Below are 20440 nucleotides of genomic sequence, written 5' to 3' on the forward strand. Positions count from 1 at the left end.
TTCCGGGGGGAGCCCACCCCGTGTGGCCCGGGCCCCTGACCCCGTGGAGTGTGGCTGCTGATCTGCTCCTGAGCAGGTGCCTTCACCTGCTCGCCCTGGGGGCGCTCCAGGCCGCTGGGAGCCTGGCAGGGACACAGGCCCTGCTGTGTGCCTGAGGGGGCTCGTGGGGCAGCCTGCCCAGGGGGGAGTGATTTCGGAGTTTTAAGCGTTGGTGCCAACCTGGTGGGGAGGGGAGAGGGAGGCGGGGCCTGCAGACCCATGGAGCAGGGCGTGGCTCTGGGCTGCCCCATGGGGTGGGCAGCGGGGGCCTGACTTGAGGCCTGTGGCTCCAGGGTTGGCGAGGGGGGGAGGGAGGCCTGGACTGAAGGCGGAGTTTGAGAACGCGGGTCAGTTGTTCGATGTGTGTCGGGCCCTGTCTTGCGAGCCCGGGGCGCAGAAGTGGCTCTTTCCTAGAGAAGAGCCGGCGGCACAGTGGTTACACCAGAGACATTTGCATACGGACACGTGTAGGTGTGAGCTGCGCAGGTACGAGCACAGGGTGCTCCCGGGTTGGTCTGAGGCTCAGGAGGTCTTCAAGCAGAGGCATTTGAGCTGAGCCTTGGAGGGTGACCAGGGTCCCTCACGGCGCCCAGCCGGTGGTGGCGGGGCAAGGCCCATGCCCTGGCGTGGTGTGGCATCCCAGCTCTGCGCGTGCTGGCCCCGAGTGGGCTCCGAAAAGCGTCCCGCGGCCGGGGTGCTTTTATGTGCTTCACATACAGGAATCGACTGAGTCCCCCCCAGCTGCTCCGGGAGTGAGGACAGGGGGTGCACCTCCATTTCTAGGAGGGTGGTCCCATGGCCCAGGGGGCGGAGTCTTCTTTCCGACGCTGGCAGCGGCTGCAGGGTCTGTGCTGTGGCTGACGCGGTTCGCGGGCTCTGGACAGTGAAACCCGTGTGTGCAGCGCGGGCGGCGGGGCTGGGGTGGGGGTGTGAGGCCCGTCGGGTGGCTGTGGATCCAGGAGGAGGATGGCAGGACTGGAGTGTGGGGCCGCAGGAGACGGGGGTGTCGTCCCGGGTGTGCAGGCTGTGCAGGGTCAGGGTGAGGGCCGGGCGGGCAGATGGAGGCGGTGGCGAGGGGCAGGTGGGGCGGAGTTGCGTCTTGGAGGAGGGAGAGGGCACGGGGTGCCCTGTGCAGGGGCTGAAGGCCTCTGGGCAGTTGCTGGCGGGGCACATCCTAGACGGGGGTGGCCCTGGGGCTTGTCACCCACTGGCACGTCAGAAGGGACCTGGGTAGACGGGAGCGTCTCACGGGTGGGCAGAGGGAGAGAGGCCTGTGGCAGCTGCCTGCTGGGAGGGGAAGTAAGGTCTGCCCTCGGTGCAGGCTGGGCCTGCCAGCTGCTCTGGACGGTCTGATCTGGGACCCAGGGGCTGGGTTGTGCCAGAGGCAGCCCAGGAATGAGCACCTACTTCCAACAGGCTTGGATCCAAATAAAGATCTGTTTCTGAGCCTGGAGTGGGGACAGAGAGGGATTTAGAGGGCAGGAGGGGACGGTGTGCCAGCACGCAGGGCCGGGTGATGCCCCAGGGCAGCAGCGAGGTGCCTCCTGGAGCCCCCGCCTGGGGCGGGCGGTGAAGGAGCCTGTGCGGCCGAGCAAGCTGAACGCCGAGGAGGGTGGGGGGCGCGAGGCTGCTTCCCAGGACACCCGGGAAGCTGGGGCTCCGGCAGCAGCCGGCCACCCCCGCCCCACCCCCTCCCGCCCTCCCTTTCTATCCAGTACTTGGGGGGGGGGGTCATGCTGCGTGTTTTCACTTTGGCTGGCTTGTATGTGTCTGATTAATGAAACTGGAAAGTGAATTTGTGTTATGTAATAAATACAATTTGTTTGGCCGACAAGATCTAAAAATGGGAGGCCTAGAAGCTGTGGAGTTTGGGGGTCTTTTTGCGGCTGGTGCTCTGGACGTGGCTGAAGTTGGGTCCCTATGAGAAGGGGGTGGTGGAGGCAGGGAGGGCCTAGCGCCCAGGCCTGAGCGGCGAGGAGGCCTGGCCCGTGTGGCGGGTGCCGGGGTGGCCCCGCGGGTCTCCGTCCCGGCAGGCAGTGTGTGGCACGGGGAGAGAAGGGAGCGGGTTCGCGCCTGGGAGGGTGTGGGGTGACAGAACTGTAGGCCACCAGAACCGGGGGGGCCCTGCAAGGGGCATTTTCCCACCGTGCAACGAGGGGCTCGGAGGGGACTGCCGACTCACTGAGAACACGCGGTGGCGGTGGCGGTGGCGGCAGGGTCCTGCAGCCCAGACATGCCCCCGGCGTCTGTGTCTGCCGGTGGCAGGGGGCTTGCTCGTCCTCCTTCCAGCCCCGGCCCGGCCTGCTCTCACCTCTGCTCACCCTGCCGCTCGCCCACGCCTGGTCGCGTGGTCGTCGCCCACGCACCCGTCAACCCGCCCGACGACCCAGTGCGCCCCGCGCCTCCGCCCTCCTCCACCCTCCTGCCGCCCGTCCGCCCGCCCGTCCGCCCGCCCGTCCATCCGTCCACCCACCCGTTGACCCGTCCATTCATCCATCTTTCCATCCCTCTCTTCCTCCTTGCGTTTACCCGTTCGCCTTTCCCTCCACCCACCCACCCACCCACCAGTTTGTCTGTGTCCGTCTGTCCTTCCATCCACCAATCTAGGTATTCCCTTCCGTCCAGCCGCCCAGTCTCCCTACCCATTTGTTTACGCGCCGTCTGCCCTCTGACCCCTCCGTGCATCCCTTCTGCTCTCCGTCCCTCCTTCCCTGCATCTGTCTCACGTTCCATCCACCGTTCCCTCCATCCATCACCCCAGCCAGATGTCCACCCGTCTGTCCTCCTAGTTGGCACGGGCAGTGCCGGGTGCTGTGCCGGGTGCTCGGGTCACAGGTGCGGTCCTAGCCCGCACAGGGCTCATGGGCAGCGGGAGGGGTAGGTCGTCAGAGACCATCGGTTCTCCTTTGGTCGCGCAGTGAACCTCTCTCTCTCGCTCCCCCTGCCCCGGCGGCCCAGGCTGCTCCCAGTCCCGGGGACACACCGCCGGCCGGTGGGCTTCGGCCCGAGTGCTGCCCCGGGAAGCCCTTGGCCTGCATCATCGGCGGCCGCCGCCTCATGGCGTGTGCCTTGCTCGGCCGTGCCTTCCTGCGGAGGCTTCTGCGCGACCGCCCAGAGCTGTGGGCTCTCCCCGCGGCCTGTCCTGCTTTCTCTCAGCCCTCACCAGCACCCGACGTGCTGCACGGGTGCCTGTCCCTCGTTTCTCCTTCTCTCTCTGCGAGTGGATTGTGAACTCCGTGGGGGAGGGGCTTTATCCTTTTCTCTGCTGTGTCCTCAGAGCCTAAAACAAACGGGGCCTGGTACATAGTAGGAGCTCAATAAATACTTGCTGAGTGAATGAATTCATCTTGAGAAATGCTGCAGTGATAGACGATGAGGGAGGAGACGAGGGAGGAGAATGGGGGGGTGAAATGCAAGTGGTAGCGGAACAGTCTTGGGGGAACCCGCTTGCAGAGAGCAGTGCCAGGAGGCCAGGGAGCAGCCGGCGAGGGGGCCCGGAGCAGGGGGGGCCGTGCCGGGCGTGTGCGCCAGAGAGAGGCTGCAGGTTTGCAGGAGGTTCTGGGAGACAGCTGGCCAGCTCCGCAGGGGCTGCGAGGGACGCCGAGGCTGAGCGCCGACGGGACAGAGCTCTGCACGGTGCAGTGAGGACGGGGGAGGCGGCCCCGCCCCCGCGCCAGGACCCCTGCGCGCTCAGAGGCAGGACCTGAGCGAGGTGGCCTGTGAGGTCGAGCGTCCGTGGACTGTGTGAGGGGCTCCGTGGGGACACATGTGGCTCCGCGGCAGCGCCCATGGGCACATGACTTCACACACACACACGCACATGCACACGCACACGCATATATGCGAGGACTGCACTCACACATGGCTGGGGGCCATACACGTGCCCCACACATGCACACCCATCTTTCCTGGGAGGTCGGGGGCTCTGGCTCTCTGTGGACAGCCCTGGCCTTCTCCAGTCTGCCCCGTACCCCGGGAGAGATGACCCTCAGCTCCTGCCTCCAGGGGCCAGAATGGCCCGCACGGTCCCCTCGGCCCTCTGACCTCAGGGCCTCTGGGCCCCCGACCCAGGATTCCCTGCCAGCCCCTCCCATGCGGCCCTGCCGGGCCAGAGGGGTGTGTGGGCAGGGGCTGCCGACCGCGAGGGCGGAGGGAGCGGTTCAGGCCGCGTGGAGGATGTGACCCTCCGCGAGCAACTGAAATTCCCCTCAGAAACCCGGGAGGACCGGACAAAGCGACTTTTCCGCCACTACACGGTGGGCTCCTACGACAGCCTCACCTCACACAGGTACGGGCAGGGCGGGCGGGCGGGCGGCTCAGGGCTGGCCCGGGGGCCTGGGGTGAGGAGGTCAGCGGACGGACTGCGGGGGCCCCGCCCTCCTCTGCCCTCTGCCCCCCCAGGCCCGGGCCGGGGCAGCTCCTGGGCGTGGGCCGGGCCTGGGCAGCCGCGCCCTCCGGCAGGCTCCTCACCCTCCCCCGCTCCCTCCACCAGCGATTATGTCATTGACGACAAGGTGGCCGTCCTGCAGAAGCGGGACCACGAGGGCTTTGGTTTCGTGCTCCGGGGGGCCAAAGGTAACGGAGGGTGAGGCGGGGTGGGGCGGGTGGGGCTGGGTGTGGGGCTGGGCGTTGGGCCGGCAGGGGCTGCCCCCCCCTCCGCTCCACCCCTCTGCTCTCCCTGCCTCGCCCGCCCCCGCCCCTGCCCCGTGCCACCCTGTCCCTGTGCCTGCCCCTCCATCGCTTCGCCCCTGCCCCTCTCCTTCTGGCCCCCCGCCGCCTCGTCCCTTTGCTGCGACTGTTTTCTCAGTTTTGACTGTCTCGTTGCGAGGCCTGTGCCCTCCTCCTCGGGACGTCCAGGGTCTCTGCTCGTGTGCCTGGCGAGCGGGCCTTTCCGGCGGGGCCGAGCGGGGTCTCTCAGAGGGGTGCGTCCCGGATCCCCGGGCCGGCTCTTTTTGCCCTGGGCAGCGTCCCGATCCCCCGGCTGCCCCAGCCCCAGGCCACTTGGCCCCGGGGGTCGTGGGCTCGGCGTGTTGAGCCGCGCTCGGGCAGTTGCGACGTGGCAGCCGCCCGCACCTGGACACGCTAGTGAAGCGCCTTCCCACCTGCTCCGCCCCCCATGCAGCAGAGACCCCCATCGAGGAGTTCACCCCCACGCCGGCCTTCCCCGCGCTGCAGTACCTGGAGTCCGTGGACGTGGAGGGCGTGGCCTGGAGGGCGGGGCTGCGCACGGGAGACTTCCTCATCGAGGTGCGGCAGGGGGGGCGCTGACCTCTGAGCCCGAGGAGGACACACAGGACCACGCCCACCCACCTGCCTGTCTGTCCCAGGTGAACGGGGTGAACGTGGTGAAGGTGGGACACAAGCAGGTGGTGGCTCTGATCCGCCAGGGCGGGAACCGTCTGGTCATGAAGGTGGTGTCGGTGACAAGGAAGCCGGAAGAAGACGGGGCTCGGCGTAGAGGTGAGGGGTCAGGCTTCAGACCTCTGTGCCCAGACTCTCCCCTCTAGCTCCTGACCTTAGACCTCGGACCCCACGCCCGTGTTTCTCAGCCTGCCCCCCGACCCGGGGCTGCCGATGCCAAATGTCTGAACCTGGGCGCAGCGCCCCCATCCACGGCCTGGGTGCCTTCCCAGTGCCCGCGGTTAGACGGCCACCCTGGCCCCCCGCCTCTGGCCCCTGACCCCGGTTGCCCCTCCTCAGATCCCGCCCCCAGCTTCCTGGCGGCCCCGGCATCCCCCCCAGCCCCCGGTGTGGAAGAGCCCTCTTTCCCTGCACTGCCAGCAGCTGCCTGGAGGCCGGGGTTGCCATAGCAACTGTGAGGTTGACGCTGCCTTCCGCGCATTGTCGGAGGGAAGGGGGAGGCGGCACCTGAGGGAAGAGGAAGAGCGTCTTCTCCTCGCGCGATGTCGCGGCCCAGCCTGGGCCCAGGAGGCTTTGCTGGCCCTGCGGGCCCAGGCCCTGGCTTGGCTGACCACACCCTGGCCCACTGAGGGGCGGTGGCCCCCTAGGGCCTGGGGGAGCTCTGGAGCAGCAAAAGCCCAGCCCGCTGGGGGCCCCTCCCAGCCCCCACCCCATGGCTCTGGCGCCCCTTGCTCATCCCTCGGAGCCTACCGGGTGGGCGCTCAGGCAGGAGCTGGCTGGCACCACCACCCCGACTGGGGCCCTTGACCACCTCCCGAGGCCCCGCCTGCCCTGGCCCAGCCCGACCCTCAGCGCCCCCTGAGCTCCCAGCGCCATGAAGAAGTTTGCATCCAGTCGCAGCCTGAACAAGATCCTGGCGCAGTGCGACGCGTCCTCACGGGAGTACGAGGAGATCCAGGCGGTGGAGCGCAAGTGGCACCTGCACCTGGCCACGCCGCGCTGCCTGCTGCTGGACAGGAGGTCCAAGGCCTCCCTCTTCTTTGCAGCCCCGCCGCCCCCCAAGAGGGCCCCCAGCACCACCCTGACCCTGCGCTCCAAGTCCATGACGGCTGAGCTTGAGGAACTTGGTGAGCGGCGGGGGTGAGAGGCGGTGGGCAGCCCAGGGTGGGAGGCCAGGCAGAGCGAGCTGGGGCCAAAGCCAGGCAGCGGCAGAGGGCGGGACGGACGGACAGACGGATGTATGAACAGGTCAAAGGTAAATGGTTGGGTGCCGGACTTGGGGGGCAGCGAGGAGGGGGACGGCGTGCGGATGCGGTGAGGGGCTGGCTGCCAGGGCTGGAGGCGGACGGTGGGACAGCCAGGACGGTGGCGGGAGCGGGGCCCGGCCCGCCGGTGTGTCTGCATGCGTGTGCACGTGCTGTCTGTGGCCCTCCCGTCCGGCGTGACCTCTTCGTTTCGTCCAGGTGAGCAAAGGGCAGCCGTCTGGGGCCCCGGGCTCTGCTCCCAGCTCTTCTAGGCACCGGCCATGTGGCTTCTGCATTTATCTGACCCTCTCAGCACCTGCTCGTTCACCAGTGAGGCAGGGCAATGGCAGCGAGCGGCTGACCTCGCTGGCACAGTGACAGCCCAGGCCCTCGTGGGCTGCAGTGCGTCGGGGCTTCGATGGGCATGTTCTGGGCACGATCCCAGGGGACTCGGTGGCCTCACGGGGCGTGTCTCGAGATGTGTACTGTTAGGAGCTTCATCATAGGCGTGTCCAGTTACACATAGCCGTGTCCGGGCGTTTGTGACTGTCAGCGTCTTCATCGTGCGTGTGCCCCTGTACGCGTGGCTGTGAGTGTGCTCCGTTCCTCTACCGTCCACGCGCAGTCCTAGCCCCAGGCTTGGCTCTGGCTTCAGGCACAATAGGAACACTGACCCTGGGCCCACGCTGGGAGCTGACCCAGGCCTGACCCGGAGCTGGCTCCAGGCTTGGTTCTTTCCCAGGCCAAGGCCCGTCCAAGCAGGTGCCCTTGACTGCAGGTCAGTTCAGTGTGAAGGACATCCATCCAGATCAACTGAGCCGACATGGTCAGCATTTTCTCCATCAATATTGTGAAGAAAATAAAAATATAAAATCACATAGCCAGCTCAAAACGAAGGAACAGGAATTCCCCGAGTCTCAAAAATGAAGAAAGAAGCCAAGAGAGTGAGAGGAAGCTGATCCACAGCCAGTGAGCCCTCGAGACAGGATGTAGATTCCCAGGGCAAGGGGTGGGGGTCCTCGGGTGGCTCCACACGGCCAGGGGATGTGGTGCTGGGCCTGTGAGAAGTGAGGGAGCTACATCCAAGGCCAAGAACTGGAAGTAGCATCAAAAGAATTGAAAATCATAGAAGAGTATGAGTGAGTCAAAATAAGTTGCTAAAATACAACATTTAAGAGAAATAACAGAATTCATAGTGAGAGAGCAGGGCAGTACCAAAAGGAAAAAAGAAAAAAGAAAGAGAAAAGCAGATTTTAAAAGGATTTCTAAAGAACTGTTATGAAACAAAAAGTGTAGCCACTGAGATTAAAAAATCTGTGGGATGAACAGGATTCCCTCTGCTGCCGCATGACAGGGTTGCCCCGCAAACGCAGCTGAAGAAGAAAACAGTGCATTAGAAGGTAATCTGAGGAGGGCGCCCAGACTGCAGCACAGGAGACAGGGAGATGCCAGCTACCAAAGGTCAGAGAGGAGACGTGGAGGGCACGTGAGAAAGGCCTGGGGGGATGAGTAACAAGGTTGGGGAAGAGGCGGCATTTGAAGAATAAATGGCTGATAATTTTCCAAAATTGGAAAAGGAGAGGAGACTCCAGTTTGAAGAACTATTAAGTTCCAATCAAGGAAATACCAAGTAAATCTACATCTAGACTTGTAGTGAAACATCATGACACCGTAGACGGACTGCCCGGGAAGAAGTCGGCTGGTTCAGGACGGACGGGCAGACTGACAGCCGACTTCCCAGCCGCAATAGTAACTGCTAGAGGACAATGGAACAGTAATGTCACAGTCTCCTGTGAAAGTGCTTTTCCACCTAAAGTTCTATACCTAGCCAAACCTGCTCCTTCAAGAGGAGGCAGAGAAGCTAGCAGACTTTTGGTCCCAGGGTCACAAGGGTCCAAGGCTAGTCACGGGGAGCGGATCCATGACACTGAGTGAGGATTCAAACTGATCAATAAACCAATACCCTAGGCAGCTGGGTCTGGCCACACGCCATACCAAGGGTCCAGGGGACCGGTTCCAGGAGCCTCCTTCCAGGGGCTGTTAGGAGCCAGGCTCAGCTGCATGTTCAGAAGGGACCCTGCCCATTCTGCAGCCCGAGATCTGTAATCCGGGGACCCAGGGGCTCTTGGGTCTGCTTCTGACTGAAAAAGCCAGAGGATTGCAGGGCTTCCTTCCTCTCTGCTCTGGTCCTGGGCACCCTCTGCTGCTACGTGCCCCTCACCTCCCGAGGGCTCACTCTTGCAACCTCGGGTCAGCATCACCTGCGCCTGCTTTTCTTGGGCAGTTTGGGGAAGGAAATGAAGGAAGGAAGGATGACGAAGGGGTGGCTTAGCAAGGAGCCTCTGTCTGCACTGCTGAGTGAGGGGTCACGGGCTCTTCACGTTGCTGCACTGGGTGGAGACCCCATTCCTGCCCTAGCAGTGGCTGTCCTGGGAAGCCAGCCTAGTGGCCGATCTCCAGAAATGCCTGGGTTGAGGAATCCAGGCCAGCACTGGACCTTCCCACGTGCTGAAGGGCTCAGCCCGTGACCCGGCACTTGTGCCGCAGAGATGGAATGAGACTTGCCGGCTTGCTGCCAGTATTAACATCGGTTCTGTCACCTTGTCAAGAACTGAGGGGACCCTTCAGGGTCCTGTAGCCTGTTGAGAAGGTGACCTTTTCAGCTGGGAAGAAAGGAAAATGTGAGGTGACAGAAAACGCAGGTGGCAAGGGTCGGGGTTCATGCCCAGGTGGCTGCTTGCTGCTCAGAGGGTCGGGGGAGAAGCAGAGTCCGGCGGGGTGGAGGTGACTGGCAGAAACAGGACCGAGAGGACGGGGTGGCGTCGGGACCCTCCCTGAGACGAGCGGGAGGAGGAGAGAGGACAGTCCCACTGCCCTTCTGCCAGGGGCGCGTCACGGCCCCCACGTGCCTGTCTGCTCAGCGTGAACCAAGGCCGTGCTGGGCTGAAGAGGCCTGTGGAGACCCAGGCCAGTGGGGGCTCTGGTGGTCCTAGTCCCCCCTGCTCGTTCACTTTCCCGTGATCAACCTGGAGCTCCTGGGTCCCCTTTGTGATGAGGAGGCCGGAGCAGGTGGTGTGCCCACATTCGGCTGCTGACTGGCACCCGCTGACCTGCCCTTTGTAGAGAACACTGCGCAGGGTGTGCAGGGGTGACCAGTGCAGCTATAGGTGGCCTCCAAATGGAGTTTTTACAGGGTTTTTGCCCTTTCTCTGAAAGAACTTGATTGTAGATATCTCCACGTGTGTACATGTCTGTGTGCATGTGTGTGAACGTGCATGAAGATGCATGTGTGCATGGATGCGAGTGGATGTGTGTGGGTGTGCATGCAATCGTGTGCACACATACATGAGCATCACATGTGCATGTGTGTGGATGTGCACAAGCATGTATGAGCATCATGTAAGGGGACTGCACCAGCGTGTGAACATATCTGAGTTGGGGTGTGTGTGTGGGCATGTATGAGCATCATATATGCGTGTGTGAATGGATGTGTGTGGATGTGCACAAGTGTGTGAGCATTGCGTGTGCGGACTGTGAGCATGTGTGTGTGCATGCACACAAAAGTGTGTCTCTCTGCTTGTGGTGGTTTCCACCTCGAGTTTCCACCTGTGCACCGACTGGACGTTGGGCAGGCTCACTCCTCCCATCTGGTAGGGAGGGTGAGTCTGGGGCCGCGGGGACGGGGGTCCTGGCGTGGAGGAGGGGGGATGGGGCGAAGGGAGTGGGACAGGGGCCCGGGAGCCGGGGAGGAAGCCTGCCTCTCACCCCCTCTGCTTTGTTTCTTGATTCCAAGCCTCCATTCGGAGAAGGAAAGGGGGTGAGTCACCTGCTGTGTCCCCAGGGCCCCAGCTTTGCCTGACCCCCGCCCAGGGAAGTGCTGGTGTGTGAGGAGGTTCCATCCAAGTCGAGCCAGGGTGGTCTCGGCCTGGTCCAGCCTGGGCTGTCCCCTCCCGATGGCCTTCTCTCTGGGATCTGCTGGAAGGACCCGGGGAGGGGCTGATGGGGAATACCCAGCCTGTGGCCACCTGAGACGTGACAGGCTAGTCCGGCCCGGGGGCGTGGCCGGGCTGGGGCGGCCAGGGGAGGCAGAGCTGGGAAAGCCCTGGACGCAGCCCCGGAGCCAGGGAGGGGGGGTTCGGAGGGTCCGGCTGTGGCGCCTGTCGGGGCGGGCGTGTCTGGTGCTTGACTTGGCCCATGTTGCTTTCTTCCGTCTGCTCCAGGGGCCCCCTTGTGCTGGGCGTGTGGTTCTGTTTCTGTGCTGATTGTTCGGGGGTCACGCCCCCTGCGGGCGGTCCCCTCAGAGCAGGGGTCTGGGCCCTGGGAGAGAGCCGGCTGCTGGCTTCCCCGCCCCTCGCCCCTGCTTCAGGCTTGTCTGCCCCGCCCTCTGAGGCTCCTCCCTGGGGGCCCAGCACCTGGTCAGATCTCAGGGCCCGGCCTCGGCCGGCTTCCTCCGCCGCGGTGAACAGCAGCCCAGCCAGACGGAAGCCAGGGACGGCTCTGCGGCCCCTCACGGCCCCTGGCCTCTCCCTGTGCCCGCACTCGCCTGCCCGCCTGCAGCCCGGGCCCTCCCGCGCCGCCTGCCGTCTGGCCCTCTGCGTCCGCACTGCCCCCGCCCCCGGTCCACGTGAGGCGCTTCCCCTGGTGTTTTTTGGGCATTAAAAAACCAGAGGTGAGGCCTCCTCTGGAGACAGTTTTGTGCACACCTTTGAGGCTGACACACAAGCTATTTCTGGAGCACGCCGGCTCTGTCCGTGGCTCGTCAGCGCGGCTCCCAGGCTGCTGTGGGCCGCACGCTCCCTCCAGATGCAGGGGAAGCGTCGGGGCTTCTTGGCCCTGCAGGCCCCGCCCGTGCAGACGGTCACGTGCACCACGCGTCGCGTTGGGACAGCTGAGCGTGCGAGGCTGGTGCGGGCGTCCGTCCCAGCGGCCCGGCCCTGCTTCCTGTGGGCTTCCTTTCCTGGTTCAAGCATCTGAGACGTTTACTGAAGAACATATTTCTGATTTTCTTGGGGGATTGGTGTCAGCCTCCCCAGTGTGTGGTACGCAGAGTTCTCGATTCTTTCCCCTGGGAAGAGAATTCTGCTCTGGCCCCAGCCCCCTCGCCCGTGGCCCGGGGGCACCTCCGCTGCCTTCGTGGGCGTGTGGCGTTGGGTCCCGGACTGAGTTCCGGACCTGGATATGCAGCCTCTAAAGCCACAGCGCAGGTGAGTGCGTGCCCGCGATTCCCACGGAAGCCTTCCTCTCCACTCCGGCCTCCCTTTCTGTGGTTTCGTGGCAGCCAGCCTGCTACGTCAGACCTTTCACTTCTTGGGTCTATGATCTGAGCCACCGATGTCTCAGCGCTTCCGTTCCTCTTGGGCAGACCCAGGGCAGCGACGGTGTCTTCGTGTGGCTGTGCGGGGGTGAGGCGAGGGTTCCGGCGAAGTTCTGGTAGCTCTGGAAATTGCCCTGGGCTGGGGTGGTGACAGCGACCTCGGCCCCACGGGAACGCCTCTCATCGCGAAACGAGGGCGCCCCGGAAGGGCCTCCCGGTCTGCGCCCGGGCCTCTGGCGCCCTGGGGGACTGGTCCGCACGGGGCGTGTCTGGCGGCGAGTGGGACTGGGTCGGGCCTGACTGGGTGCCCGGGGCCTGCAGGGGTGGCGGGAGCCTTGCTCCCTTCTCCGGAAGCCTGCGAGCTGCTCGTGAGCAGAGCCTGCAGGCAGGAGGCTCTGGCCGCTGTGCTCGGAGCCAGGCCCTGGGGCAGCGCCCGCTAGGCGGGGGCTGGTCTCACCGTGCTGGAGCGGGTGCCGTTTGTGTGCTCTGTGGTCAGGCGAGGGACTCAAGTCACAGAGCTGGCAGCCGGTGTGCGGGGCGGGTCGGGCCTGCGCCGGGCTCCCGACGTCCCAGGAGTGCATTTACTCTGCGCAGCCCTGGCTGGGCCAGAGCAGCGGCCGGGCGGCAGGTGCGGCGGCAGGTGTCGAGGCGAAGCACAGACGCCCTCCGGACGCACAGCCTCTAGGGTCGGCGCAGCCCCGAGTCCGGAGGGTGTGGGGACCGCGAGGCTGAGTGCAGGTGGAGTGGGTGGGGCTCCTAAACGAGGGGCCCCATGTCAGCACGGGAACACCCTGCTGCGCCCCACGAGCTGGCCTGACTGGACCCACCCCAGTCCTCCAACCTGACCTGACAGTGTAACAACACCTCTAAGTCACACTGATAACCGAAGCACCTCTTTAAAAATCACCTGACAGCCGTAACGGAGACGAAGCTTTTCTTTGATGACGGATTTGAGAAGAACAGGGCCCAACGCCACCCACCGGCCACCCGGCGGTGCCTTTGCCCCAGGCCTTGTTCAGGCACCGGCCCCCGGGTCCCCTGCCCCTCTTCCCCACGGTCCCCTGACTCTCTTCTTGGTACCTCCCGCCCTGAAGGAAGGCTCTTTGGCCCCCCGGTCAGCTTGGGGCGGTGAGCTGTTTTCGGAAAGTGCCCCGTTTGTTCATTCTTGATTGGTTCACATCTTTTGTGGGTTCCTGAGCACCACACGTCCAGGTCTGTCCTGCTGCCGTGGGGCTGGACGGCGGCACCTTGTGCTGAGGACAGACGTGAAAGGGAACCGGGAAAAGGGAAGACCCTGGGCTCTGAGCAGGGTGTCCGGGACCTCCGCCGAGTGGCCAGTCAGCCCTCCCCTGGAGGGGGGTGTCCAGTGTCGCCTGGAACCTCCCTGAGGACGGAGAGGCGGGCTGGGCGGGGCCCGGGTGCTGGTGTGTGAGGGCCCGCTCCCAGGCCTGGAGGTATGCCCTGGGGCGAGGGGCTCCAGGGCCTCAGTGGCTCGGAGCGTGAGGGTGGACTGACCTTGGCCTCGCCCCCGGGGAGGGCAGGATGGCGAGGCTGCCCGTGGCCCTGATGGCTGAAATGGCCCCTGCTTGGCTGTGCAGAGAAGCTGGACGAGATCCTGGCCGCCGCCGCGGAGCCCGCACTGAGGCCCGATGCCGTGGATGCTGACGCGAGAGCGGCCACCGTCAAGCAGCGGCCCAGCAGCCGGAGGATCACGCCGGCGGAGATCAGCGTAAGAGGGCAGGTGGCTGGGCCGCGCTCGGCGTCTGCACTTCCGGGGTGGGGTCCCTCTTTTGGACCCCCCTCTCCAGGGGTGGTTGTGAGGGACCCACGGCCTCTCCCAGGGATATGTGGGGCCACCTCAGCCCCCAGAATGGCTGCAGCTGGCCACATGCTGAGCGGTTTTCGATGCCTTAGGCAGGTTCTGTGCCAGCCCTGTTCCCACCACACGTGGTGTGCCTTTGTGCCCCGCCTCGCCGGGGCCACCCCCAGGGCCACCGATCCCGCCCAGCGCCGTCTGTGCCCGGCCCCCGCTGCTGGCCCCCCTCAGGACGCGGGCGCCGGGCAGCAGCACGTTGGAGGCGGTGCATGGGGCATGCGACCGCAGGCTCAGGAAGAGCGCGGGGGGGCCGGGTGGACACCTGGGGGCCCAGCGCCCTGGAGCCTCCATGTGCCCTCCCCGACTCCCACAGTCGTTGTTTGAGCGCCAGGGCCTCGCAGGCCCAGAGAAGCTGCCGGGCTCCCTGCGGAAGGGGACTCCACGGACCAAGTCTGTAGGTACGGCGGGGCGGGGGCTGCGCGCGGCCGGGGTGGCGGCGCGGCTGACGGGCCCTGTCTCCCCGCCTCCCGCCGGGGCTTCCAGCTTCCCCTGATCCCGGCCTCTCCCGGGGCCCAGCCCAGGGACCTTGAGTTGGTGCACTTCCTGTGGGGTGCGGGGATGCGCCCTTCAGCAAACCCAGAGACACTTCGCGGAGCAGACCCTCGAGCCCCTCACGGTGCCCCCTCCGCCCACAGCGCCCCGGCCAGCGGGCACCCCTCCCGTCCCTCCCGTAGGCACTCGCGTCCCGTCCCTGGGTCTCCTGTCTTCCGTGCTGGGCGCCTGAGTACACGCCGCACTTCTGACCCTGAAACGGCCCTCCCGTGACCTGGCCCCCGCCGCCTCCCGCCCTTGTCATTCGGAACCTCCCCTCCTTCACAGCCCTTTGCTGCCATGTCCCCTGTGCTGCGTCTCCTGTGCCCGCTTGCACCCCAGCCTCAGCCTCGGGGAGGCAAGCTCCAAAGGGCTCCCGCCAGGGCACGCTTCCTGGGGGACCGGGCCCCAGCCTTCCTCTCTGACCTCCATTAGCACTTGGTTTTCCTGCCCCTCATCCAGGAGGCGCGTCTCTCGGTTTTGGGGCAGCACTTGCCGGCCCCCTGCCCCCCGCCTGCACCACAGCCGCGTGGGTCCTTCTCAAGGCCGTGTCCTCGGCCTCGGCCCCGCCTCCCTGGCAGCTCGGCCCCCAGGTGCTGTCGTCAGGGCCCCGTGCTTGGCTGTGCCCTCTTGACCCTGGGCTTGGTCACCTCACAAGCCCCGCCCACTGCTTCCCCAGTAGGCCTCCGATGCCCTTTCCTGCTCGCCTGTCCGTGCATCCGCCCCAGACCTGGCCACGTGGCCATCCATCTGTCCCCACCGCGCCCACCTTCTGTTAGCCAGTGAACACCCACTCGGCGCTCCACAGCCGGTCACGCTCCTGGCTTCCAACAGCACTCAGAGTGGCCCTGCGGCAGGCACCGCGCTGGTGACTCTGTGCCACAGACAGGGAGACTGAGGCAGAGAGGCCCAGTGGCTCTCGCAGCTGCCTCGCCTGTCCTCTGTTCACCCATCCGGCCAACCGGCTGCCAAACCCCGATCCCTCATTTACCCCAGGACCTCTGATGACCGGTGCCCACCCTGGGCTGACCCTGGGCCAGGTGTGGGGGCTCAGGTAGGGGCGGTGACACGTGTGCAGACAGCTCAGCCTGGCGGTGACCTGGTGAGTGTAAGGGAGACACGCAGTGGACGCGGCTGGGGGGCATCAGCCATCCCTGGGTGTCTGGAAGGCTGGGGTGGGGGCCTGAGCTGAGACATGCACAGTGAGCGGGCGCTTCTAGGAGACTGTGTGGTGAGGTGCTGATAAGGGCCATCCCACTTGTGTGGCATGGTCCTTCAGGGACTGCTATGGGTCATTTCTGTAGGGGGGAAGGTGAGGAAGAGGGTAGGTGACGCTGCAGCCACTTTGGCGCTCAGAGGCACTCCGCCGCCCGCCCCCCCCGGCCTAAGCCTTGGGTGTCCTCTGTGATTTCCTCCTCATTCTCTGCTTCCCTGACAACTTGGGGGTGGGCTGCCTACTCAGACCCCTTGCGCCTGGCTCCTCACCATCCTGCAGCCCCGCGCAGCCAGGCCTCAGGGTCTCGCTCTTGGACCACAGCATTGGTGTCCTGCCCCTGAGCTCCACCCTCTGGTCAGGTGGTGCCTTCTGCAGAGCAGAGACCACTGCTCATCCCAGCAGCTGACCCTCTTCATTGCCTGGGGTCCTGGGTACCAGCCCCAGCCCCCTCCTCCTTCATCCGGGGACACCTGTATCCACCTCCCCGCTGACTGGGGTCTGCCAGACTCTGTCCTTCATCTGCCCTCCCTCGGCCAGAAGGCCTGTCCCTCAACCACACCCGGTTTCAAGATGGACAGGTTCAGACCTGAGTACCCGCCCATCCCGACCTGAGGCTTCGTGGGGACGGCAGCTCCTCCCCTCACCCCTCCTGGGCCCTCCTGCGCTTGGGCCACGGGTGCGCTGGGGGGTCCGTCTGTAACCCCTCGCCCTGGCCTGCCGCGTGAGCTGTCAGACTCTGGGGTGCTCTGCTTGCCGCCTGTGCTGGGGGTGTGGTCCTGGGCACCTCATTTAATCCTCGGGACCTCAGGGTCCTGATCCACACACGTGGGCACCACTGGGACCTGCCTGCCAGCAAGGCCCCTCAGAGGCCCCCCAGTGGGCTGCAGTCACAGCTGAGTTCAGGGCGCGAGGGCTTCTGCTGGTGTTAGGCGGTGTCGGTCCAGTGTCTTATGGTCTTGGGGCTGGCACTCAAATGCTGGGGAAAGCTCGCTGTTCCTACTGGGCAGATGCCCACCCCAGATGGCATCAGAACAGACTCCCCATTCCATCCCGAGGCAAGTGAGTTGTGTTCGCCCGAAGTTAGAACACGGCCCGCCAGACGCCCTGCAGCCTCTGGGAGGTCTGGCTTCCCCGCATGGCTCCGCCTCATGCACTGGCCCGTGGGCGTTCCTCTGCTGTGTCCCTGTGTCCAGCCCTGGGGTGGCGGCAGATCTAAAAAACACCGACAGCAACCTCGGCTGCTCCCCGGGCTGCTCCTGGGTGACAGTCCTGTGCTGTGGGCTTCAGGAGGCTGTAGCGCGCACAGCCCCACAGCTCTGCCGGGGACGCAGAGCTGTTTTTCAGGACGAGAGGCAAACAAGGTGCAGGCGGCCTGGCGAGAGCACTGTGCTGGCCAGCATGGTGGGTGGGGGGGCGTGCGGGCGGGCAAGCTGCCTCAGGCAGAGTCCTTGGGAGCCTCCCCAAGCCCAGAGCAAGGCCAGTGTCGGTCCCCAAGGCACATCCCGCTCCCCGCCCCACCGAGACCTGTGTGCGCGCATGGAGGAGCGGTTCGTCCACCTGCTTGGGCTGGGCCTTCTGACACCCCTGCAGCCCAGGCGTTTACGATGTGCCCACAGGAGGCCCTGCCAGGTTCCGGGCAGCGGCAGCGATGGGGGTGCCCGCCCCGCTGGCGCCTGAGGCAGGCAGAGTGGGGGCCGCTTCGGCCAACCCTGCGGTGCCTGCGGCTTGTCCTGCAGGGAGTAGGGCTGACAGGCGCCAGGCGGGCCCCCTGCAGTGCCATTGCCGTCCTCCCTCCTTCTCTGTGCCGACCGGCACCAGCCACCCTGAACGCCAGTCACCAGGGGATAGCAGTGCCTGCCGGCCTCTCTCCAGCAGGGTGCCCACGGGCCCTGGATGAGCCATGCACAGCTCCCTCCCCACCAGGGGCTGGGTTCCACGGCCGCCCTGCTGGCATCAATCAGCATATTGGCTCCTCTTGGGGGGCCTCGCTTGTTTCCGCCCACCTGCCACCCGCCTCTGGCTGCCCGGGGCCTGCCCATGACCCTGCTTGTTCCATGACTGGTGTCTGAGATGTGGGAGGCCCCGCACCTGCACCCGCCGTGGCCGGGGGCTCCACCTGCCCTCCTGGGGTGTCTCTGGGCCGTCTCCGCGCCCCTGGTTTGGACAGGTCTCGACCCCGCGTCATGTGACCGGTTTGGGTCCTTTCTCAGGGCCTCTTCTGGGGGTGCCCCTCAACCCTGCACCTGAATTGGCAACCTCTCCCCGCGCCTCTCAGGAAGGCCCGAGCCAACAGCGGCCTCAGTGCGGATTCTGGGCCTTGCTCGGACCCCTGCTCTCCAGCCCCAGATGCCACATCCGCCCGTCCCGTCGCCCAGTCAGGCTGGCACTTTCCGCCGACCTCCGGAGGCCTCCTTGAGGCTCTGGGGCTCTGGGCGCCCTGGGGTGCAGCTGGGCGGCAGCCTCTGCAGAGGGTGGGCGCCAGGGTCCAGAGGGTCGTCCTCGAAGGCGCAGGCGCCTCGGCCGTCTCACTGGGCCCCTCTGTCCGCAGGGGAGGATGAGAAGCTGGCGTCCCTCCTGGAGGGGCGCTTCCCGCGGAGCACGTCGATGCAGGACACCGCGCGCGAGGGCCGCGGCATCCCGCCGCCTCCGCAGACCGCGCCGCCGCCCCCGCCCGCGCCCTATTACTTCGACTCCGGGCCGCCCCCCGCCTTCTCGCCGCCGCCCCCGCCGGGCCGGGCCTACGACACGGTGCGCTCCAGCTTTAAACCCGGCCTGGAGGCGCGTCTGGGCGCGGGGGGCGCGGGCCTGTACGAGTCCGGCGCGCCCCTGGGGCCGCTGCCCTACCCCGAGCGGCAGAAGCGCGCGCGCTCCATGATCATCCTGCAGGACTCGGCGCCCGACGTCGGCGACGCTGCCCGGCCCCCGCCAGCGGCCACGCCGCCGGAGCGCGCCAAGCGCCGGCCGAGGCCGCCGGGCCCCGACAGCCCCTACGCCAACCTGGGCGCGTTCAGCGCCAGCCTCTTCGCGCCGTCCAAGCCTCAGCGCCGCAAGAGCCCCCTGGTGAAGCAGCTGCAGGTAGAGGATGCCCAGGAGCGTGCGGCCCTCGCTGTGGGCAGCCCCGGCCCGGGAGCCGGCAGCTTCGCCCGCGAGCCCTCCCCGACGCACCGCGGGCCTCGGCCAAGCGGCCTCGACTACGGCCCCGGGGACAGCCCCGGGCTCGCGTTCGGCGGCCCGGCCCCGGCCAAGGACCGGCGGCTGGAAGAGCGGCGCCGCTCCACCGTGTTCCTGTCGGTGGGCGCCATCGAGGGCAGCCCCCCCAGCGCGGACCTGCCCTCCCTGCAGCCCTCCCGCTCCATCGACGAGCGTCTTCTGGGGGCTGGCGCCACCACTGGCCGCGACCTGCTGCTGCCCTCCCCTGTCTCTGCTCTGAAGCCATTGGTCAGCGGCCCGAGCCTTGGGCCTTCCGGCTCCACCTTCATCCACCCACTCACCGGCAAACCCCTGGACCCCAGCTCACCCCTGGCCCTCGCCCTGGCTGCCCGGGAGCGGGCCCTGGCCTCCCAGACGCCTTCCCGGTCCCCCACGCCTGTGCACAGCCCCGACGCCGACCGCGCTGGGCCCCTGTTTGTGGACGTTCAGGCCCGTGAATCCGAGCGCGGGGCCCTGGCCTCCCCAGCCTTCTCGCCACGGAGCCCAGCCTGGGTGCCCGTGCCTGCCCGTAGGGAGCCCGAGAAAGCCCCCCGGGAGGAGCGGAAGTCGCCCGAGGACAAGAAGTCCATGATCCTCAGTGTCCTGGACACGTCCCAGCAGCGGCCAGCAGGCCTCATTGTTGTCCACGCCACCAGCAATGGGCAGGAGCCCAGCAGGCTGGGGGCGGAAGAGGAACGCCCGGGCACCCCGGAGCTGGCCCCCGCGCCCGCGCAGTCCGCAGTGGTGGCGGAGCCGCTGCCCAGCCCCCGGGCCCCGCCCCCCGGCAGCACCCCGAAGGACCCGGGGGTGGGCCAGGGCAGCTCGGAGGAGGAGCCGGAGCTGGTCTTCGCAGTGACCCTGCCGCCCGCGCAGCTGTCCTCCAGCGACGAGGAGACCAGGGAGGAGCTGGCGCGCATCGGGCTGGTGCCCCCACCCGAGGAGTTTGCCAACGGGCTGCTTCTGGCCACCCCGCTGCCTGGCCCGGGTCCCTCGCCCACCTCGGCGCCAGGCCCGGCCTCAGGGAAGCCCAGCAGCGAGCTGCCCCCGGCCCCCGAGTCCGCCGCCGACTCGGGAGTGGAGGAGGCGGACACCCGCAGCTCCAGCGACCCCCACCTGGAGACCACGAGCACCATCTCCACCGTGTCCAGCATGTCCACCCTGAGTTCCGAGAGCGGGGAGCTCACCGACACCCACACCTCCTTCGCTGATGGACACACTTTTCTACTCGAGAAGCCACCAGTGCCTCCCAAGCCCAAGCTCAAGTCCCCGCTGGGGAAGGGGCCGGTGACCTTCAGGGACCCTCTGCTGAAGCAGTCCTCGGACAGTGAGCTCATGGCCCAGCAGCACCACGCCGCCTCTGCCGGGCCTGCTCGCCCTCGCTACCTCTTCCAGAGAAGGTCCAAGCTGTGGGGGGACCCCGTGGAGAGCCGGGGGCTCCCCGGCCCCGAAGACGACAAACCAACTGTGATCAGTGAGCTCAGCTCCCGCCTGCAGCAGCTGAACAAAGACACGCGCTCCCTGGGGGAGGAACCGGTCGGCGGCCTGGGTGGCCTGCTGGACCCTTCCAAGAAGTCGCCCATCGCGGCAGCTCGGTGAGCAGGGCAGTTGGGGAGGGTCCTGTCCCACGTCCACGGGCCTCCCGCCTCCCTCCGGTCCGTCACGGTGCCCTC

General features: G+C 66.4%; 1 protein-coding gene across 1 annotated transcript in view; it reads left to right on the forward strand.

Annotated features, from left to right (window-relative positions):
* The window catches only part of SHANK3 (SH3 and multiple ankyrin repeat domains 3), a 43828-nt gene that overhangs the window by 15773 nt on the left and 7615 nt on the right, over positions 1-20440 (forward strand). Inside the window, exons 13-21 of the mRNA XM_054570477.1 lie at positions 4252-4327; positions 4532-4614; positions 5162-5286; positions 5367-5499; positions 6447-6527; positions 10438-10461; positions 13557-13687; positions 14148-14232; positions 18130-20362. Of these exons, the coding sequence (XP_054426452.1) occupies positions 4252-4327; positions 4532-4614; positions 5162-5286; positions 5367-5499; positions 6447-6527; positions 10438-10461; positions 13557-13687; positions 14148-14232; positions 18130-20362 (2971 nt within the window). The remainder of the gene's footprint in view (positions 1-4251; positions 4328-4531; positions 4615-5161; positions 5287-5366; positions 5500-6446; positions 6528-10437; positions 10462-13556; positions 13688-14147; positions 14233-18129; positions 20363-20440) is intronic.

Source organism: Pteronotus mesoamericanus, unplaced genomic scaffold (assembly GCF_021234165.1).
Source record: "Pteronotus mesoamericanus isolate MK-2021 breed Mesoamerican mustached bat unplaced genomic scaffold, CSHL_Meso_final contig_204, whole genome shotgun sequence".
NCBI lineage: Eukaryota > Metazoa > Chordata > Mammalia > Chiroptera > Mormoopidae > Pteronotus > Pteronotus mesoamericanus.